The following is a 19,897-nucleotide window of genomic DNA, read 5'->3' as shown; positions in this document are numbered from 1 at the left end:
ATATGCTGTGGACGACATATCTATCCGTCGCTACAAGCAGGTATCTCTACGATCGTATAGGAGCCCCACACCGAGACGACAAGTTTGATGAGCTTTTGGCACTCCCAGAGAACGAGTTCCGGCAGGTTACGCGGGTTTCCAAGTCTTCGTTTGCTGCTCTACCCGACTATATCGGAGGGAACACTGTGTTTAATTCCGGTGGCACCGATGCGCCGCACAAACAACGGCCAGCGAGTGTACAGATTGCCGTTGCTCTCGCCCGGCTCGGAGCAAATGGAAATGCTGCTAGTGTTGGAGAATTTCACCGGCGGTTCAATATAGCTGCTGGGTCGGTGGTAGTGTATACGAAGCGAGTCGTTGCAGCTCTCAAGGCAGTGCGTGCTCAATGGATTGCGTGGCCGTCACGAGCCAGACGACGGGAGGTTGCGAGCGTTATGGCATCAGAGGGATTCCCTGGCTGCGTTGGCTTTATTGATGGCACTACACTGCCCCTCTCACAACGCCCAGCACTAGATGGAAGCAGTTACTGGGATAGAAAGAAAAGGTATGGGCATTGGCGTGCATGGACCTGCTTCGTAAATATTTAACGCTTTGCCTTGCAGGTATTCAGTGTCAATGCAGGTTGTGTGTGTGACAGCGATAAGAGAATTATTGCGGTACATTGCGGCTGTCCTGGGTCATGCGCTGATTCGAATGTGTTTAAGCGGATGAAAATCTATCGCGAGAGTGAACTTTTCTTTGATGGTGGGGAGTTCCTTCTAGCCGACTCTGCTTACCCACTATTGCAGACTGTGTTGCCAGCATACAAATCTCCGCTTGCAGATCAACCCGACAACGCAGAGTTCAACAATTATTTAGCTATGTCTAGAGTGCGGAATGAGCACGCAATTGGAATTCTGAAAGGGAGATGGTCTTCATTACGTGAGTTGCGGAATCAGCTACGCTCGGAACAAGAAATGACACAATTAATCGACTGGGCTATTGGGTGTTGTGTACTTCACAATATGATGGCACGGCTGGGGGATGGTTGGAAAAAAATGTTCTTGGAGTCCGATCCGCCTAACCAGGGTGCTGATGGTTTTGCGCGTGAAGAGCGTAGCTCAATCCGTGAGATTATCAAGCCTATCACACTTATTACGCGAAGACGTAGCTTACGGCGGATGCGGATGTAAAACACTATTTGCTGGTGGTGATCGTCCAGAACGCCACGGGCTTGCCCACGCAGGGCGATCACAAGCAAAAGTCAAGCTCTTCCCGATTGCGTCTGCACGGTACCTGTGTAAAGTTTCTGCGTCGGGGGCAGCATCTGGCAGTCGTACAGCGAGGACTCGTTCCTGAACGTTCGTATGGGTGTGCAGGACGTGACGTCTGCGCAGGCCCAAGGCACAATTACAAACCCCAAGCAGATTGGTCCGTACTACTCTGGAGCTAGTGGCATCGCTGTCAACAGCATCGTGGACGTGCAGGTGCTGAAGGAGTTGTACTGGGTTGCTCCAGGTACGCTTCTGCAGAAGGGCAACGGCGCCACGCTCATGTGCTCGTACACCAAGGTGAGCGGCGCGCAGGCCTGCCAGAACCAGGAGCTGTTCTTTTGGAGACATGATGATATTCATTTGTAGCAACGAGACTGTATTTGGGAGTTAGTAGCTCAAAGGACACGCTGCTATCGGCTATTTAGCCAGAACTCCAATCGTTTACGCCGTTAAAGCAGCTTAAGGAACGCTTCAGCTTCTTCGACACTGTGACCCTTCTCGATTAACGAGTTTAAGACATTGAATCGTTGCTGCTGCTTAAGCTCAGAGCGTCTATCTTCGCGCTCCTTTTCCCATTTGGTCTTTTCGAACGCTAGCCGTTCCCGTTGCAGGACTTGTTGATCTGAAGTATAAGATGCCAATGTTAATGGTCGTGGTTGCGCATAAGAAACAAGCTGCCACGCCTTACCTGATTGTCTTTCAGCCTCGCTAGACCATTTCTCCTTGTCAAATTCCAGGCGTAGTTTCTCAACTGTAACTCATGAACAGTGTGGATTAGTAAGTAGCACATTCACGGCACGAAGTGTAGACGTACCTTTCGCCTTTGATTCAGCTGCCTGCTTCATTGCAGTTGCAATTCTGCTACCGCTACCACGTGCATCTTGTGGGGACGTGTTCAAAGTAGCTGGAGGTGGGGCAAGACGAGCTTTCTTGGAGGGTTGTGACTTGGGTAAAGCTGACATCCGTGTATCGTTGTTCAACAATCGTTTGCTTGTAGTCACTGTATCAGAAGCAACGGTCACCTGGAAAGGTTGGTGTACTTCTTGGGAAGTCAACGTGGCGCTCGCAGGAGTAACTTGAGTCGATGGAAAATCGTGGGGTGAAGATTCTCCTACTGCGTCAGAGGTATCGCTGAGCGAAAAGCTCAGGCTACGTGGTCGAGGCAGAATCCTTCGCCCAACCTCGCTATCAGCCACAGACATCAAGTCCTCATCACCTTCCTCGTCCTCGCCCCCTGCACTTCCTTCGCCGCCATCGTCCTCTTCGTTGTCTTTGTCACCTTCCGTCAAATAACCCTCCTCCTCCACTTCGGTGGAATCAAAAGAGTCTAGTGGGGTAACATTAGACTTCTTACCAAAAAGATCGTTCATTTTCTCGTACCAAGGGCACATGAAGTCAAGTTTTTGCTTCAGCGTGTGAATTCCCTTCGCTGCGTCCTCTGTTGTTACACCAGCACCAGTTGAGTCCTCATACTCTTTTCGTACGTAGGTACCGCACCTTGTATGTAGTAAAGCGGTTGCGCATTTGATGAGGCTTAAGATTAAACTTCCCCTTGCTGCTAGTGAACAGAGTGTTGGCCATCTCCTTGAAACCGCTGGTTTTCGTCGACTGTTTCCCCACTGAGGGCTTCCCGGTTGTCCCAAAGCACTTCACGAAGTTAGGTGGATGTTCAAGCCAGGTGACGATTGCGTAGAGATCTTCAGTTCGAAGATGGGACTTCGACGCATCATCGCTTGCTTTGTCTCGATTCTTTACTCCCTTGGCTGCCATGGTGGCAAATTTGCGACTGGAACCTACGAGGGGACCCCCCCCCCTCTCGGAGGGAGTCGAAGGATTTTGGAGGGAATTGCATTTGATTTTGATGAAGTACCTCGTCCGATTTGGGACAGTGGCACAGCACGAAATCGTGAACGATTTCGAAATCGATTTTTTTAATTTTGAAACCCCCTAATGTGATGTTAGCGATCAGAGCTGAGTGTCTACTGTGGTTTCTAAACAAAGCAGCACTAAGTAAATAACCAGCCAAGCATTTTCAACAAGGCAAGATAATTACATCGTGCCGACAAAGTCATGAGCTCCAGAACGTCCAAAACTCTCGAATACTTCGAGTAATCAGTTAATAACCCGAACTATGCCAACGTTTGCATTTTTACAGTCCCATCTCATTTACCCGTCTGAATGAATCGATTGAAGACGACATCAACAGCTTCCAGAGATCGTCTTCTGCAGGTTCGGCTTGACCTCCAACACTGCTGTTGCTGTTGTCCGTTGCGAACAAAGGGTTTTGCTGTCTTTGCGGCCGAGAGTTCTCCACCGCAGTAGTCGTGGGAGGATTACTTGCCACCAAGCTTTTCGGTACAATCGGCCCCGTTGGCGCCCCTACTTTCTTTCGCTGTTCCTCCAATTTCTCTCGTTCCTCCAGAATCAGTCTCAATTTCTCTTGTGGAGACTCCACTCCACCGATGGCGGTGCGTACTCTGTCTACAGACGAAGATACCAGAATGTTCCAGATACTATCATCATCTCCATCCGTTGCTTGATCATTGAACAGAGGATTATTGCCCTTTGCAAACGGTGTCGCCGTTGAGCCTCCAGTCGATGAAGAAGCAAGTAGTGAGGCTAAAAAATTTGTTGTCGACGTTGTCATTGCCGTGGGTAGTGTCGATGCACTTGTCGGCATTGTTGTTGACACTGGCGCCGCGGTATTACTCTCGACTCCCGTGCACGATGACGAAACGAGGAAAAACAATGCCGACTTGACCATATCGTCCGAAAACATTGGGACCGTCGGTGCCGTTTCCACTTCCTGCCGTGCTACCTGAGTGCCCTGAGCCGTCCCATTGACAGTATCTGCAGCCTTATTGAGGTAACTAATTGGGTCTGGCAGATCGGAACTCGCCGGAAGTAGTCCAGTTCCCTCCACGAATTTGGCTAGGGACAGAATTCCGGTCTCTGGGTCGTCCGAAAACAGTGGATTTTTGGCCTTTTTGGCGGTAGTTGACGGTGTCTGAGCGATCGATGGCTTGAATCTCTTGGGTATTTCACTGATTGCAGTCTCTATTCGGTCCCTCTTTCTGCCTTCCCTCGGTGGTACATTGAGTGTCACCTTGAGAGATATCGGTCGTTTCGAAGTTTCAATTTGTGCTGCAACGCTTTTACTCTGAGTTTCGCCATTGAATTTCCGCGCGGCTTTAGCTTTTCGCTTGGGTTTCCGCTCGATTTTACTCAGTCGAGCTGGCTGTCCTTTGAGGAAGTCTGGGTGTCTGTACTCTTCACGGGTGTCGTCCTCTTCGCAGTCGCCGCGTGTGAAGCCATGGTCTATGAGTTGCTGGCGGAAGGCACAGAGGCGGCCCCGGAAATAGCGTGGCAGAATCTGCGCGTCGAGTGCAGCGCTGTCATGGACGGAGAAGGAGACGCCACCTTCGTCCCAGCTGATGATGGTTGCGCTCTCGTGGTCCAAGATGCGGTAGAGCTTGCGCACGAAGCCCGTGGGGATACCCACCGCCATGAAGAGCGAGTCGGTGGGAACTCGATTAAAGTCTCAGCGCGGAAAAAAATAATGAGATTTAATTGGATAATAATTTGAAAATGTACCCATGTTGCGAGATGCCATTGAATCAGTACATACTTGGATCAGTGACTCATGAGGTTCATGACGTACTCGCCTCTTTGGCGGACACCCAGTTCATAAGGTTGTTCAGGGTTTCGTCGGAAAACTGCCCAGTTTCGACGATTCCTGGTGGTAGCGGCGGCAAAACCACGGGTGGTCGGCCTTCTGCGAAGATATTGTTGCTACTGCATGTACTGCTCGTGCTGTTGGTATTCGTCGCGGACGTCACTGTGGGGTTTACAGCAAGGGTTGCACCCATTGCAGCAGTACTTGCTTCCCGTCCGTCAGTTGACAGCGACGTGCTGAGTAGTGATAGCAGAGCCTCCATGACGTCTTCGGACATGGGTTCATCTTTTGGTAGAGCTGTGGCGTCCAGAGGCCGCACAGATAACCCGTCCACTGCCAGCCCTTGCACGAAGTTACTCAACGACGCGTCACCACCAAATAGCGGATTGCCCGCCAGTGATGCTGGGTCAACGACAGCATGTTTAAATTCTGGTTCCGGTTCTTGGTGCACCGGGTAGGGCGTCACTCGATGCGCTCCTCTACTAGCGCGGTTCTTCGCTATCTTGGCGTCACTGGTTGGTTCTGTTGCAACAGCAGTAGACTCTGGCTGTTTGCGCTTCTTCTTCCTAGGCGGCCTCTTCCTGGGCAAAGGCGTATGAGTGATCTGGTTGAGCTCTTCTGGACAGCCACGTCGAAAAAACTGGTGGCGATATCGTTCCTGTCCTTGCTCGGTTGATGCCGATACGAAACTGTGTTCTTTTAGTTGCTGGCGGAAGGCGCTCAGACGACCACGGAAGTAACGAGGCAGTACTTGGGTCTCTAGTGCGTCATTATCCAGCATCACGAAGGACGCGCCGTCGGCGTCCCAGGCGATGACAGCCGCGCTCTCCTGGTCCAGGATGCGGTACAGCTTGCGCACAAAGCTCGTGGCAATGGCTGGTAGAGCCGGTGGGTGCATTATTACACTAGTGCTGCGGTACTAACGCCACTTCAGCCCAATATGGCAATTTGAAGAATGAGACGAATCTCGGCCGGCGGGATGCTTGTACTTGGTTAAAGTAAGGGGCGCACTATTTGAGGCGTTAAAGCTGACCCGCCAAAACCGGACTGTGGGACCCGGTATTGGCGGGATACAGCATGAATGAAAGCTTATAGTGCATTGAAAACTCACCATGTGCAGTACCTATTTTTTATACACGCAAGAACAACAGCACTCCTGCCACAGGCATATTCGCTCAACACCACATCTTCGGCTACAATATGTCGTCATTTCGCTACGACTCCAAAAGAACTTTCTCTTGGATTGAGGAGATGAAGACACACTGTGGAGTCAGTTTCAATTTCTGAAGTTGTATTTTTTTCAAGTGGTATGAGGGACTTTGTGGCATAAAGCGACCGCAATGGATACGCTACTTCTTCATTTTTCGTCCCAATACATTCCCGCCAGAGATATCGACTTGCGCTTTGTCAGTTTGTGTGCGTTCGGCGGGTTCCCAATATCTGGTTTGGTTGGAGAATTGTCCCTGTTTAACGATACCAAAGAAGTTCTCCGAGCTTCATTTATGCTGGGCGATAGATCACCACAAATTTCTTCAGCTGGCGTGATTCCAGTCAACGGTTCGCTATCAGGTCGCAGAGGCATATCGAAAATTGATGCTTCAATATTGCGCAAATTGCGAGCCGATATCCTCCGCAGCACTGGACCGGGGCATCCGATTGCATCTGTCTTGTCTGGGGAATTCTTTTCTGGAGATAGAGATGACGTGCTGGAAGCCGCGCCTTCGAAGATTGGCACGATACCTCCCAGCTGACGAATACTTGTACTAAACGAGCCCACCGTCTCGCTAATACTCTCCACGAGACGACTTGGTCGTCTCTGTAACTTGTCGATCTTCACTCGCGGTAGCTCACCCAGAGCCATCTCCGACGCTTTTGATTCCTTACCACCTTTAGCTTTTTCTTCAGGAGGCTGGGATGAAGTCACAGGGACGTGTTGTGTTACTGGTATCGCGTTATCAAGTCGAGCGCCGCTAATGTTAGCGAGTGCTTTGCGTGCATTGTTAAGCCTCGAAGACATTTTCATCTTGAGCTTCATCACTAGGATAAAGTTGTTGACAGGTGTGAAGGCAGCTTCGATCTCCTGCTGCGTGACTATCACCTCTGTGCTCGAAGGTCTTCGAATCAATTCATCATCTGCTCCCGAGAGCCACGGGTGGGTTTTAAGCTGCGAAACTGTGATACGCTTATGCGGGTTTTTCTCCAAGAGCTGAGCGAGTAGTTCAGAGCATTCAGTATCAAGATTGGGCGGTAGAGCCAGGGTATCCTCGCGAATTGAAGTCATCACATCGCTCAGTGACGCAACGCCCGTGCCGAACGGTAGCGTTCCCGATAGCAAGGTAAACATGGTCACCCCCATCGCCCAAACGTCTACCTGGTAAGGATCATACTCATCACCCGTTGTACATTCCGGAGCGAGAAAATGATACGTTCCTTCGGTACTGCGAAGCTTTAAAGAACTCACATTTCCATTGTTGGTAGAAATTGATGGTTCATCTTCATTCATGTGAGCGACACCGAAGTCAGCGAGCTTGTACTGGTCACCAGATAGAAGAATATTCTCGGGCTTGATGTCGCGGTGGCAAATGTGGTTGCTATGCACTAATTCGTAAAGAAAATAACAGATTAGTGCATCGAAAGCACATATTTTTTCAGCAACATGCGTACGGAAGTCTAGCGCAGCGACGACGTCGCGCATACACTCGCGCACAGTTTCCTTGCCAAGTACCCCCGTTGTAGTGTTGCGAGCATAATAGCGGAATTTCTGATCGTCCCAGTGCATGACCTGACCTCCGCGGATGAGCTCAAGCACCAAAAACAATTTATCGTCGGCCGGACTGTCGATCACCTCGTACAACCTCACGAGGTTCGAATGTGCTAGTTTTTTCATGATAGCCACTTCCTTTTGAACTTTCTGGCAGCAGGAACAAGCAAATATTAGCAAGTCTGTAAGTTATCTTCGCCTTCCAACCGAAGTAGAGTACCTGGAAGGCGTTTGACAGGACGAGCTTCCCGTCGACGCGTTTGTACTCACGTTTGCGCTTCAGGATGGACTTGTTGATGATCTTGAGGGCCTACATATTGCCACAGAACTTCGCGTCGGTACGGGCACGTACAGTAGTATCAATCGATATGTTTTACAGTGTTTCACTCACAAATTCAGTCCCTGTGTCATTCTGGCATAGATAAACCTTTGAAAACGTGCCCTCGCCCAGCATGTCCATGATCTTGTAGTTGTTTACATAACTGGTAGCGCCTTCAGAGTTCACTTGTACATTAGCCGTGTCGGTCTCGATCACATCCATGGCTTCGTTCGAGACAGTGGACTTGAATTACCACAGCACCCAGCTCAGTCCCGTTCACAGATCGCTTCGTCCTCGCCAAATCGATACTAGATGCCTGGACTAGCACCAAGTAGCAAGCAGACAGTGACAAAAATGTCCGCCCACTTTTGCCGGACTATCCTTAGCCGGCTAAACCTGGTTGGGGGGGGGGGGGGGGCACAGAAAGCCCAATAAACTCAAAAACCAGCCTTCGAGATTAACGAACGCCAAGCGACTTTAACTGATTGGGCCTCAATACACAGCAGCAAGTGGTGAACAGATCTTACCGTCGTCACCGACAGCTTCTTTGAGGAAGACAACGACGAAAAATATACTTCATAGAGGCAATCCTTCACATGACCATCCAATCCAGCATCTGCGCCTTCAGGTCGCAGCCCACACTCAAATCCCAATTTTGGGCCACTACGGTAGATTGGTTTGATTCTTGCTTCATTCAAATTCTTCTTCTTCGCACTTCAAAAGTCACTTCTGAAGAGCGAAAACGAATGATTAACATGAGAAGTCACATCCGATTCTGGAATCTCTCCGTTGGATGCCTTCCTATAAAATCTTGGCACCATATAATTCTCCAGCGGTGGTTTATATTAATAGTATCCCACACTGTCTGTCGGCAAGTTTATCAACTCAAATGTGTCACTTGTAGATGCTGCTGGTGTTATCACCACGTATACACTTTGCTGGGGGGCAAACCGTTGACATTTCTTCGCATCATTGTGTTAAGCAGACTTCGATCCCTGTGCTTATATTCCTTGTGACTCTTGATCTTCACGCCTGTGCGAGCTCTGGGGCTCCACCATTCCTCGGAGATGCCATGCACGGTGACACTGCGCCGATAAAGGGACATCGAAAGTAATCAGGACGCCAATAAGTCTTGTCGTTCAGTACTGTCAACTCCTCGTAGCACTTGGCTTTGCTTCGACCATTGCATCGACTCGCATTCACGTCCAATACAAGGCGCTCGTACGGGTCTTCAGCACACAACTACTCAATCATAAACAATTCCCTTACGCCAATTTTCTCGAGGACGCAATGATGTACCAAAAGTTTAAAAAACGTTTCCTTGAAGTCCACCACCATACTTGCAGCAAACTGGTACAATTCGAGATGCCTCGTCATGGGCACGTCAAAATACTATAGTTCCTTTATCGCATGCATAGGTGGAATCCACTCACAGGAACCAAGGCGATGCCGTCTATAGTCATTGCGCATTTCGCGTTGAGCATATAATGACGTCGCAAGAGGGCAGGTTGGTTCGAGCGTGGAACCCCATATTCTATGTACAATCTAGCTGAAGCTCGGCGTGGTCAAACGTCATTTCCTGTATATTCAAACCGGGTACGGGTGCATCGAAGATCTTCGATTGCACGACAACGATAAGTGGGTCGTCGAGGCCTAGGCTGGAGTCGACTCGTGTCTCTGAGCTCGGTTTTTCGTTTTTCTGGCATGCCGCATGGGATGGATACATAATTAGGTCGTTAGCACCAGCGAATTCCAGGACGCCTTTGGAGAATGCGTCGAGAATACGAGACTGGATCACGCGGATCTTGTGATGTCTGTGGTGAGAACGCTCCAAAATACAACCTTTGAGACACAAGGGCGCCATGTTTGTCGACGGGCTGGTTAGCACACTTCCCTCATCGAAATGGAAAGTCCGATGCGAGAATACGGGTTTGATACCTACAAGTCCGTATGGATCGTAAGTCAATTAGTGTCCAAGTCTTCAAGATGAACAAAACGCAATCCATACATTCACACAACTCTATACGTTTTAAACTACCCTTACTCACTCGACGCAAGTGGCACCAAAGCTTGGCTTGAGCTTCGAGTCAATGTAGCCGTTGGCCACCGACAGCAACTGGTCGTTAATGTTTGACGTGAACGTGTCGTAGATATCACCCTTCCTGTTAATCTCATCAGCCGAGAAGTCTGCCACTACCTCTGTGATGGCTGAGATGATTGACCCAGAACCGTGAAAGCTGAAATCGGAGTTGACAATGGAGTTGAAGTCCAATGTTATCGTTTGAACAGCACAAGACTTGAATCGAAGAAGCAGCGAGTCCATAATGGTATTGTACTTACCATCAACTCCGGCAACTTCGATCGTGGTGACAGTGAAGTCCTTGCAGTCCGATGCACCGAGTGAACAGCCGTACATGTCGGTCTGTACGCTCGCTGACAGGGTGGGGTTGCCCAATGTGAGCGATACATCGACAGAGATTGACGTGTCAATCTCCTCCAGCGTCAAGCTCACGGCCGCGTCAATTGAAACTTCACCAATGCCATATGCACCAAGATCGATGCTGTTCGACGATGAAGCGTTGATGTGCTCCGGAACAATATTTGCAAGCCCGGTCACGTTCAAATGTTCGAGCATGGGTGTGAACGTGAGATCCTGCCCCAAAATGGAGTAGGTGAACGCACCGAGGTTGATGTTCTGGAGTACAAGAGGATCATAATCCTCAACGAACCCGGGCAGTAGTGTTGACTGGGTTGCAACGTCAATTGCGTTGTTCAGGAGGAGGAATTGAGTGCCTTGAGTCGTGAAATCGACCAGGGAGCAGCTTTCGTTGGCAGGCGTTCCAGCGGTAGCTGCGTTGGTCACATCGACGATTGCCAGCAGCGATGCAGCGGAGAAAGTGATAATCTTGGCCATAGTTAGAAGTATTAGGAAAAGCAGCTAGAAGGTAAATTGGAAAATAATTAACTCTAGTGCAGTCGCTGAGACGTTGGCTAGTAGGCAGACAGGTAAGTCCCTCATTTACACCATGAATACTCTGCTCCTTGGGGCTCCATCAGCTTTCGTCATTGCCAACTGGGTCGCACTAGTCGTCCCTAGTGAACCGTGAGGTGGACGCCACCACAAGATCGGTAGGCTGTTGTGTAGCATGCGGAGGTAATCTACCAAAGCCTATCCACCGAATCGCATCTGGACAAACGTAGCCATCCTTGTTGAGACTTTGGCAGTGGCATTTACTATTACAGTGGCCGAATTCCGGCAGAAGTCGTAGCTCTACATGAAGCCAGCATAGCACACGCTTCTGGATGCTGTGCCGACAGCAGTGGTAGCCTGCCACTGGCAGGGCATCAATCGTTGAAGTGATGTCACTACATCGCATTCGTGTCGTTTTCGCTGCTTTGCCGCTCAAGATGCCGATCCACGGCCTCACGACGACCACGGATCCCGAGACGGCGCGCAGAGAAGCGTAAGTTGGGCTGCCGTCGTCTACACGTTGGCTCTGTTAAGCAGACTCGTCTCCAGTAGCTGGTGCTGGCGCTGCAGCTCTGGATGGAAGCTATTCCACCGCCACTATCGGCTCCGGAATTGTCCTCTATTCAGTACTCGCACAACGGTAAATTAAACCTGCTATTATGAAGAGAAAGCGGCCGTGCATCTATCCCTAGGGAAGACACTGCATGTTCAGCTTCCAGTGAGAGCATGCTGTTTCACCATGTTTGCATCGTCTTAGTAGGGCTCGGGTTAAATTGGTACGACCTTCTGTCCACATTCGCGCGACATTTGCACTGTGGCTTGCAGCCCCCGAAGCAAAACCCAAGAAGGAAGCAGAGTCCGCATTTGGCGCGTCTTCGTGGTGCTTGCGCGCGCTGAGCCCGGGTCTACAGACGTCTTCTGTGTTTCTTATACACGCTATATTCTGCGCAATCTCTCGCTCTATCTTGTCGTGCCAGGTTTGTGTGCGTCTCGTGCGTAAGTGAGCAGAAACGGCAATAAACCCCATTTAGTCACCCCTAAGAAGGTGAATAAACCTCTGCAGACGGCCCTAGCGCCGTCCAAGACATGAACCGCAGCGCCTTGGACCTGCACCGAGTGGCCTCCGACGTTCTGAAGCAAGATATGGATCGTAACGGAGGCTCCGCGTCCCCTGGTCAGCTGAGCTTCAGTACATTCCTCATGGACGAGGTATCGCCGCCCGTACAGCTCCAGAAGGCCACAAAGCGGTCCGCACCGCCACCTTTGCCACCATTAAGGGCTCAGGGAGTATCTAACGTGCCCCCACGGCGTAATAACCCGCCGCCGGACGTCTCGAGACGTCGAGGAGCGTCGGACGTAGACATCCCTGTGTTGGAGGCAGCAAGAGACAGCAGCGGCTTCCGGTTGGACGGCGCAGATCAAGCAGAGGTTGAAGTGAATAGTGACGATGAAAGTGGAGCGGAAGCCAGAGTCGTGGTGGGAGAATACGACGCCGAAGAGGACGATTTTGTGCCGGTGCTGCAGACAGCGGAGGACGCGCTGCGAGCTCACAGACATATGGGCAGCAAGAAGTTCTCGTGGAGAGCATCAGCTAGAAGAGTCCCCACGGGTAAGACGGTCAGAGTACCAGACCAGGAGACGCTGCTGAGGATGTCCACGAGGAGCACAGAACTATCGTCAAGTTACTCAAGCAGCAACTCACTAGGGTCAAGAAGAAGCTCTTCGTCTGTACGTATCGAACGGGAGCTGGTGCGCAGTGGCTGGCTGTTCAAGCAGGCGAACGTCATGTACGTTAACGAGACGGTGTTTTATCTATAAGGATTGAATTAACATTTTTATTGCTACAGGAAAACCTGGAAGCGACGGTATTTTGTACTGACTAAGCGGACAAATCTAGCTACGGGTGAGTACTGGGCATCACTGCAGTACTACAGAGGCAGCAATTTTGGCAAACTGCGTGGTGAGATGCATCTGCAGGACGGTATGTCAGTTCGATTCCTGGAACCTGACGAGACCAGGCGACCGTTTTGCTTTGAAGTAGCCGGCGAGGACTTTTCCTTTGTGTGTTCCGGATCTAACGACGACGATGCGAGTGCTTGGGTTTGTCTGCTTCAAAGCTTGTCAGGCGGTGGTAGCAGCACTATCCCGCCTTCAGCGGGTCTACTTGGCACGGCAGCCGCCAGCAGCCTGCTACAGCCATCAGACGGATCGAAGGGTAATCGAATTCGCACCAGTACGATCGACGCTCGGAGCATTCGCATCGTAGCGGAGCTACGACGAGTGCTTCACACAAGCAAGTCTCCCGAAGCGGTGAAATTTAAGAGCTTTATTGGGTCATTCGAATCCCGAAGCTCAGGCGCGCTTCGCCAGTTCCGCGACTTCCACGCAACGCTGACAGAATCTATTGTTAAAGACCATGGCACTCGCATCTTGGCAGCTCTTAAAGATCCTGGAAATGACGATGCGAACGGAACCATTAAGGCTGCGGAGAAGAAGCAAGACATGCTGCCGATCTCACTTGATGTTATACGTTCGGCTGTGTCTCGTCATGTGGAAGAAGTACTTTTCGTGCCACTGCAGGGGAAAATCAACACATACCTGCGTCGTGTGTACCATGAAGAAGAGTCCTCGATTAACCGCAAAGTAAGGTGGCTGCAAGGTAAAGACCAGATGTATTTCAACATTCCGGTGCACCAGGTATCGTGGAAGGAATGGCGGAAGGCATCCAGAATTCTTGCACAAATCGCGCAAGTTCAGCTGCCCGCAGCCAAGTATGATGTGCTCACAAGTACGATCAAGGAAATCCAGTCGACCTATGCTGAAGAGCATGATACAATCGCTGAGTTGGAGCCACTCGAGACTGACGATATCATCCCGATTTTCACGTACGTGTTGTCGAACAGCGGACTGGAGAATCTCATCTCGCTTAAAACCTTGTTGACGGAATTGAACGGATCCTGGTCAGTTGGCAAATCTCCGGACGATGAAACATCTCTGAACATTTTGACGCATGCGGTGGACTTCATCAGCAATGTGAGCATCCCGGCTGTCTTGGAGGATATCTTCAAGGATCAAATTACGCTATCGATCGACGGAGACTGGCGCCGTGTGCTGGAGTTTGAAGTGGAGTCCACATACCGCTATGGCGCCGTTGTGGAGCATATTTCTCCCCATGGTTATTCTGCTGTAGGAAATATCATTACGCGCGGGTTTGTCTTGGTGACCGTGAATGGGCAGAATGTGGTTTTATGGCCGTTCCAAGATATTATGAATCTCCTCCTACAATCAGCGTCTCCTCACCGACTAGCGTTCATCCCGGGAAGTAGTTACTTCAAGATTTTGACGTCGAACAAGGCGCTGTGGAACGTGGCGTTGATGCACGCATGTCAGCGTGGCGATGTATTCAGTGTTCAAATGTTGTTGGCAAACGGTGCTGACGTGAATTATGTTGCCCACGAGTGTGGAAGTAACACGCCGCTCCATGTCGCAGTCAGTGCGCTTCACTTCAACGTTGTGTCGTACATGCTTCAGCACGGAGCGAAGGTGAAGACGATAGGCGAATGTGGACGCAGCGCACTGCATATGGTTGGTTCCCCGTGTATGATGCCCGCGACGATGATGACGTCGAGTGACATGACGAAAGCAGCTAATGGGTCATCAGCCACTTTGAGTGGAGCAGACAAGGCCGTGCTAGTTGTGAAGAAGCTTCTCGCTCATGGAGCTCCTATCGATACTGTTGATATTTACGGCAACACACCAGTCATGTTGCTGGCAGAAAGAGGCTATCTTGGTGCAATCGATGCGATTATGGAAGCCGATAGCAACATCGACCTCAATGCTCGAAACTGGCAGCGTGGTATGAGTGCTCTAGCGCTAGCAGCGAAGAGCGGAAGAGTTAATGTGGTGGAAGGATTGCTCGACTATGGCGCCCAAGTGGATATTCGCACGCTGCATGGCGAGACACCACTGCACTTTGCAGCAGCTAGTGCAAGCCAGCGTGTGTGCGAGCTACTAGTAGAGAAAGGCTGCGATGTGGATGTTCGTACGAGTGAAGGATTGACGCCGCTGATGATTGCTGTCGCTAAAGACCACGGAATGGCCATGGAGAAGATCGCTGCGTTATCGCCATCTGTGCCATCCCCAATGGGTGATAATCACCACGATACACACTATCACCAGAAGACAACTGTTGATCTGCGCAACAGTATTCGCGTAGACAACTCCTCCGTCATTTCGACGATGAACTATCTCATCCAGCGTGGTGCAGACATGTCAGCAGTCTGCGAGGTATACCGGACACCTTTACACTATGCCGCCCTGTACGGATGTGACGAGTTGTTCGCTTGTCTTCTGGCGAAAATGGGTGATGACTCGAATGCCGAAAGGTGTGACTTGTATGGTCAATCGGCGGCGTCTATGGCAGAAGCGAGTCGTTCATCACACGCACTTGCAAGTGAAACTTTGTCGAATGGAGACTCAACCGTGACCGATGAATACTGTGTAATGGAAGATAACGATGATGACTCAGACGATGAAGACATGGACGAAGTGGAACAGGCTGACATCCCCATGTCACTGACTGAGCGCAAGGACCTTACCGGGAAGAGTTTGAGCATTAAGGATCTTATAACCGAAGAGAACGACAGCGTAGAAGAGATTATTGCGGGGACGTTCGATGCTATCGCTGGTCTTCTACTCCGCTATGAGGACTACCGTCTGGAAGAATTGAGTGCTCTCATTTGGTCCTGTGGATACGCAACTAATGGAGGTGGAGATAGCTTTCGTGAAATGGTCGACATCCTGCGTAGTCTGTGGAAGCGATATTCAGTGGACTCAGACGCCGGATTCTACGTGCGACGCATGGTGCTGAGCGCTCTGAATAAGCTGGTGGAGATTCTGAAGCACAGTGTGGAATGCGATATGGACGTATGCAACTACGTCGCTGCATTGTACACGGAGCTGGTCCCTTTTGAGGATGAATTGACGAAGGAAGACCCACAATGCGCCCAATGGATAAGCGTGTCGTTGTTGCCGGAGTTTGCAGATGCTTGTCAGTCGAACCGCGTGCAGGAATTCCAGGTGCTGTCTTTCTGTGAAGGGGACTATACGTCGCTGAAGCAGTTTATCTGTACAGCGAAGCAAGCAAACCCAAATCTTGAGTTTTTGGATGATGATCTGTTCGCTGCTGCGACCGGAATGGAAATTATCACTGAAACGATGCGACGCCGAATGTCTCTCGCGGGTGTGTGGAAAACAGGAGAGGCAAAGAAGTCGTTCGTTGTGAAGCCAGAAGAGACCCTCGAGACTCTTTCGGAAGGACGCTCGACGACTATCACGCCGTGGCAACCGAGAGGTGTGAATGTGGGGCGCTCATATCCATCGGAACAACGGATGGCTAGACTTTGGTACGTACATGGGATCTGTTGTAGCTATGAACATCGTCTAAGCTCACCAAATCTTTTTATCTTGCCACAGGATCTTGGATTTAGATCCCAGTATCATTGCACAGCAGATCACTTTGATGCAGCATTATCTGTTCAGCAAGATCAAAGGTAAATATTTACGTGCAGCATACCGTGTTGATTAGGTAGCTAACGCTTATTTGATGTGTATAGTGTCTGAGGTGTTGGCATCTAAACGCAACGCTGAGAAGACACCAGGGTACCAGCGACTCCGACTGTTGCATAATCACATTTCCATTTGGGTGGTTAGCCAGATTCTGATGCGAGGCGACGTGGACCAGCGTGCAGAGATCCTCGCGTATTTTATTCGTGTAGCTGGCGTGTTACTCTCCCCTCTACAGAACCTTGATGGGTTCATGGCGGTCATGAATGCAGCGAACGATTCCTCCATCTTCCGTCTCAAGAAAACATGGGGCAGACTTCCACCGCAAGCGCGAGATTTATGGCAAGAGTTGGTCCCGCTCACGGAGAAAGGAGCTCGGTCACTCAACAAGTTCACGAAGGAAGCGACTCCCCCGCTGATCCCGTACATGGGTGTTGTCATTCAAAACGTGCTCGCTCTCCAGGAGTACCCGGACCGTGTGGAGGGAGATCTGATCAACTTCAAGAAAATCCGTTCCATTGGTCTTCTCATCCAAAAGATCTTGTCTTTCCAGAAGACGCCGTACTTGTTGCCCACGGACAAGCGCGTTCTGGTAAGTCAAGCGTGTACTGCTTGTTCATGCGCTTGGTCGACTCACATCGCGTATTATTTTATTTTTCTTTTAGGAACATATCTGCTCCACGGTCCCCTTCATGGAGAGCGATGCCTGCTTTGCACGCTCATTAAAGATTGAGCCTCGCGTCGCCGACGCTGGGACTGAGACATCGTGATGGGCTGGTGACAATGAGATAGCGATGGCATCAAGTGCCACGCCGCTGATCTCCTTTACTCAAGGCTATTACTTCATTGCTAATGTGTTGTTGTGGGATCAGTGCCAACCAGATAATACGCGGGTAAGACGTCTGGTATCAACGTACGTAATAAACTATGAGTGTAAGTAGTGCAAAACTCTGGTGTGTATTGGACTGTGAAATTGTAGCGGCGTTGCTCGTGGTAGTTGTGCTTTGTTGTTGTCACTTCTAGGCCATCGAAGACCCATTCTTTCCCGCCTCCAACTGCAAGTGTTTCCAGAACATGAACATTGCCAACGGGTAGTGCAGCATCGCGATGATCATCAAGAAGAATGCTGTCTTCAACGACGTGTCGTCCTTCTCGCCCAACGGGCCGGCCTGCACCAGCCACAGCACGAACGTCAACATGGCTGCAAAGGCCGCTACGCCCGCCAAGAAGAAGCCGCCGCCAACCCACTTCTTGTCACCCTTACGGCACGTTATGGCGCCGACGATTGCGATGATGGCCATCAGACCATTCGACATGCTCATACCGCCGAACGTCATGGTTCCCATACCGAGCATGCTGCACGACTTGTCCAGGAACTTGTCGAACTGTGTCGCGTCCATACCGGCAGCCGTCGCCAGTACCGTCGCGTACGCCAAGCGTTCGGCATCACTCACGTCTCCAGCCTTGCTGTAGCCCTCGCACGTAGCATATTCCGAGTACTTGGTCCAAACCGTCTCGTTGATGGCCTTGAGATCCTCGTAGCCGGATCCGAACTTGTAGTAGAAGCAGTGATCAAGAGTGGTGGTCGAGTTGGCGAGCTCGCTGTCGATGCAGAAGCTCATGAGTCCGGCCTTAAAGTTGGTGCTGGCGATCTCACTGGTGAGTGCGGGGTTGACAGTAGAGTTGACTGTCCACATGGGGAGGATCATGGCGACGGCGTTGTAGAGCGTGCCGATAGTGATCATGGCGATGGCGCCGTATCCGTGTTTCGAAATCGCCATCTATGAATTTCTAGTTCACTGTGTTACTTTGTCAAGAATTGGAGAATGAAGTCCAGCATCGCGAGATGTCAAAACTTAAACTTAATCAGCAGTTCCTTCTTGCTTCCGTAATCTGTATGGGAATCCCAGGCGGCATACACGCGTGCGCACTGGCGAACGAGGGATTTCTTCAGCTACAGACCGCTCGAGGACATTGGCCAAAACCTCACAAATCAGGGCAGTGATTGCAAATGGCGATAACACCAAATTCGCAGCGCAATCGAGTTTTTCACGGATTTTTCGTGTTGAAGCAGCCGCGATGTAACAACGAATGGCTCCAGTTCGCATTGACATCATGACGATGCCGATTGCAATCATAGTCTGGTTCACCTTTCGGTGTACACTTCGAGTTTTTGTATTGCTGGAGAACTCGTACTGGTATTTTAATAGTAGCAACTGCTGTCGAAAATAGTATTGATAAGTCATATATCCTTCTTATTTAGGGATAGTACTAGTATGTAAAAAATGCATGTTTACACTGCAATTGCACCATAACAGCATGGATAATCACAGACTAACTATCCAGAAGATATGCTTACTGCACTTCTGGGGTGCGTATCGATTGTCATTTTGAGCTGGATTCTCCCATTCATCGAAGATTCTTCGACGAAGAAGAACCTTGTACATGTACTTTTCATCTGAGAATGCAAATAATGACAGGTACGCAGAGCACCGGCTCAAGGATGTATTGTAACACTGCCTCATTTTACAATTTACTTTCCTGGTGAAACACATAAGTAACCCACCTGTCAACTACCACCAAGAACGATGGCTTTCAACAAGTTTGCGTTCGGGGCCATCGCCATGATCATCATCGCCACGATCTACAATATTGCCGCCTTCATCCTTCCCATGTGGAGCTCGAACAAGACGGTGAACTCGGCACTCGCCTCGGAGGTGTCAAACACCAACTTCAAGGCTGGTCTCTTGGGTTTCTGCGTCGACAGCGAGATGACCAACGGCACGACGTTCGACCACTGCTTCTACTACAAGTTCGGGTCCTCGTACGACGACCTGTCGGTGCTGAATGCCGACGTGTGGTCCAAGTACTCGTCCGATGGTATCTGTAAGGGATACGGCAACGCGGGCGACGTGAGTGACGCGGAGCAGCTGGCATACTCCTCTATCTTGGCCACAGCCGCTGGCATGGACGCGGAGCAGTTCGACAAGTTCCTGGACAAGTCGTGCGGTCTTGTGGGCACGGCCACGATGACGTTCGGCGGTATGAGTCTGTCGAACGGAGTGATGGCGATCATCGCGATGGTGGGTGCCATCACGTGCTGCAAGGGTAACAAGAAGTGGATCGGTGGAGGCTTCTTCCTGGCGGGCGTGGCATGCTTCGCCGCCATGTTGTCTTTTGTAATGTGGGTGGTACAGTCGAAGCCTCTTGGCAAGGAGGACGACGCGTCATTCAAGACGTCGTTCTTCCTGATGATCGTTGCGATGCTGCACTACCCGGTGGCGATGTTCATGTTCTGGAAGTACTTGAAGCTGCAGCAGGAGGAGCAGAAGGAATTGGACGAGGACCACAC

General features: G+C 50.5%; 11 protein-coding genes across 14 annotated transcripts; 4 read left to right on the top strand and 7 right to left on the bottom strand.

Moving 5' to 3' along the window:
* Nucleotides 1-2: 2 nt before the first annotated feature.
* PPTG_22447 (hypothetical protein) lies at nt 3-1,172 on the top strand (the record flags this gene model as incomplete). Its single annotated transcript, XM_008903857.1, has 2 exons — nt 3-544; nt 638-1,172. 2 exons carry the CDS (start codon nt 3-5, stop codon nt 1,170-1,172), a joined length of 1,077 nt encoding a protein of 358 aa, XP_008902105.1.
* A 174-nt stretch (nt 1,173-1,346) lies between these two features.
* On the top strand, nt 1,347-1,619 carry PPTG_22446 (hypothetical protein; the record flags this gene model as incomplete). The annotated part of the gene is made up of 1 exon (XM_008903856.1): nt 1,347-1,619. One exon carries the CDS (start codon nt 1,347-1,349, stop codon nt 1,617-1,619), a length of 273 nt encoding a protein of 90 aa, XP_008902104.1.
* Nucleotides 1,620-1,702: 83 nt separating this feature from the next.
* Nucleotides 1,703-3,023, bottom strand: PPTG_09013 (hypothetical protein; the record flags this gene model as incomplete). Its single annotated transcript, XM_008903784.1, has 4 exons — nt 1,703-1,875; nt 1,942-2,004; nt 2,068-2,691; nt 2,738-3,023. 4 exons carry the CDS (start codon nt 3,021-3,023, stop codon nt 1,703-1,705), a joined length of 1,146 nt encoding a protein of 381 aa, XP_008902032.1.
* Nucleotides 3,024-3,402: 379 nt separating this feature from the next.
* PPTG_09012 (hypothetical protein) lies at nt 3,403-4,761 on the bottom strand (the record flags this gene model as incomplete). The annotated part of the gene is made up of 1 exon (XM_008903783.1): nt 3,403-4,761. One exon carries the CDS (start codon nt 4,759-4,761, stop codon nt 3,403-3,405), a length of 1,359 nt encoding a protein of 452 aa, XP_008902031.1.
* A 142-nt stretch (nt 4,762-4,903) lies between these two features.
* PPTG_09011 (hypothetical protein) lies at nt 4,904-5,827 on the bottom strand (the record flags this gene model as incomplete). The annotated part of the gene is made up of 1 exon (XM_008903782.1): nt 4,904-5,827. The coding sequence occupies one exon, from the start codon at nt 5,825-5,827 to the stop codon at nt 4,904-4,906; it is 924 nt and encodes a 307-aa protein (XP_008902030.1).
* A 459-nt stretch (nt 5,828-6,286) lies between these two features.
* On the bottom strand, nt 6,287-8,231 carry PPTG_09010 (serine/threonine protein kinase; the record flags this gene model as incomplete). The annotated part of the gene is made up of 4 exons (XM_008903781.1): nt 6,287-7,527; nt 7,594-7,840; nt 7,911-8,000; nt 8,082-8,231. 4 exons carry the CDS (start codon nt 8,229-8,231, stop codon nt 6,287-6,289), a joined length of 1,728 nt encoding a protein of 575 aa, XP_008902029.1.
* Nucleotides 8,232-9,035: 804 nt separating this feature from the next.
* PPTG_22445 (hypothetical protein) lies at nt 9,036-9,386 on the bottom strand (the record flags this gene model as incomplete). The annotated part of the gene is made up of 2 exons (XM_008903855.1): nt 9,036-9,251; nt 9,309-9,386. The coding sequence occupies 2 exons, from the start codon at nt 9,384-9,386 to the stop codon at nt 9,036-9,038; spliced, it is 294 nt and encodes a 97-aa protein (XP_008902103.1).
* Nucleotides 9,387-10,053: 667 nt separating this feature from the next.
* Nucleotides 10,054-10,923, bottom strand: PPTG_09009 (hypothetical protein; the record flags this gene model as incomplete). The annotated part of the gene is made up of 1 exon (XM_008903780.1): nt 10,054-10,923. The coding sequence occupies one exon, from the start codon at nt 10,921-10,923 to the stop codon at nt 10,054-10,056; it is 870 nt and encodes a 289-aa protein (XP_008902028.1).
* Nucleotides 10,924-11,737: 814 nt separating this feature from the next.
* PPTG_09008 (hypothetical protein) lies at nt 11,738-18,437 on the top strand. 4 transcript variants are annotated; one of them, XM_008903777.1, is made up of 6 exons: nt 11,738-12,767; nt 12,828-16,385; nt 16,456-16,532; nt 16,596-17,137; nt 17,211-17,438; nt 17,525-18,437. In XM_008903777.1, the coding sequence occupies exons 1-5, from the start codon at nt 12,067-12,069 to the stop codon at nt 17,313-17,315; spliced, it is 4,983 nt and encodes a 1,660-aa protein (XP_008902025.1). In that variant the 5' UTR covers nt 11,738-12,066; the 3' UTR covers nt 17,316-17,438; nt 17,525-18,437. The 4 variants fall into 4 exon arrangements, with proteins under 4 accessions (XP_008902025.1, XP_008902024.1, XP_008902026.1 ...); XM_008903776.1 differs by having other exon boundaries at nt 17,211-18,437; XM_008903778.1 differs by having other exon boundaries at nt 12,828-16,532; nt 17,211-18,437.
* Nucleotides 17,565-18,326, bottom strand: PPTG_09007 (hypothetical protein; the record flags this gene model as incomplete). Its single annotated transcript, XM_008903775.1, has 1 exon — nt 17,565-18,326. One exon carries the CDS (start codon nt 18,324-18,326, stop codon nt 17,565-17,567), a length of 762 nt encoding a protein of 253 aa, XP_008902023.1.
* A 696-nt stretch (nt 18,438-19,133) lies between the features above and the next one.
* On the top strand, nt 19,134-19,657 carry PPTG_09006 (hypothetical protein; the record flags this gene model as incomplete). The annotated part of the gene is made up of 2 exons (XM_008903774.1): nt 19,134-19,587; nt 19,653-19,657. 2 exons carry the CDS (start codon nt 19,134-19,136, stop codon nt 19,655-19,657), a joined length of 459 nt encoding a protein of 152 aa, XP_008902022.1.
* Between the last annotated feature and the right edge of the window lie 240 nt (nt 19,658-19,897).

The sequence above is a fragment of the Phytophthora parasitica genome (assembly GCF_000247585.1).
Source record: "Phytophthora parasitica INRA-310 unplaced genomic scaffold supercont2.16, whole genome shotgun sequence".
NCBI classification, from domain to species: domain Eukaryota; phylum Oomycota; class Peronosporomycetes; order Peronosporales; family Peronosporaceae; genus Phytophthora; species Phytophthora nicotianae.
This window is presented reverse-complemented; position numbering and strand designations above follow the sequence as displayed.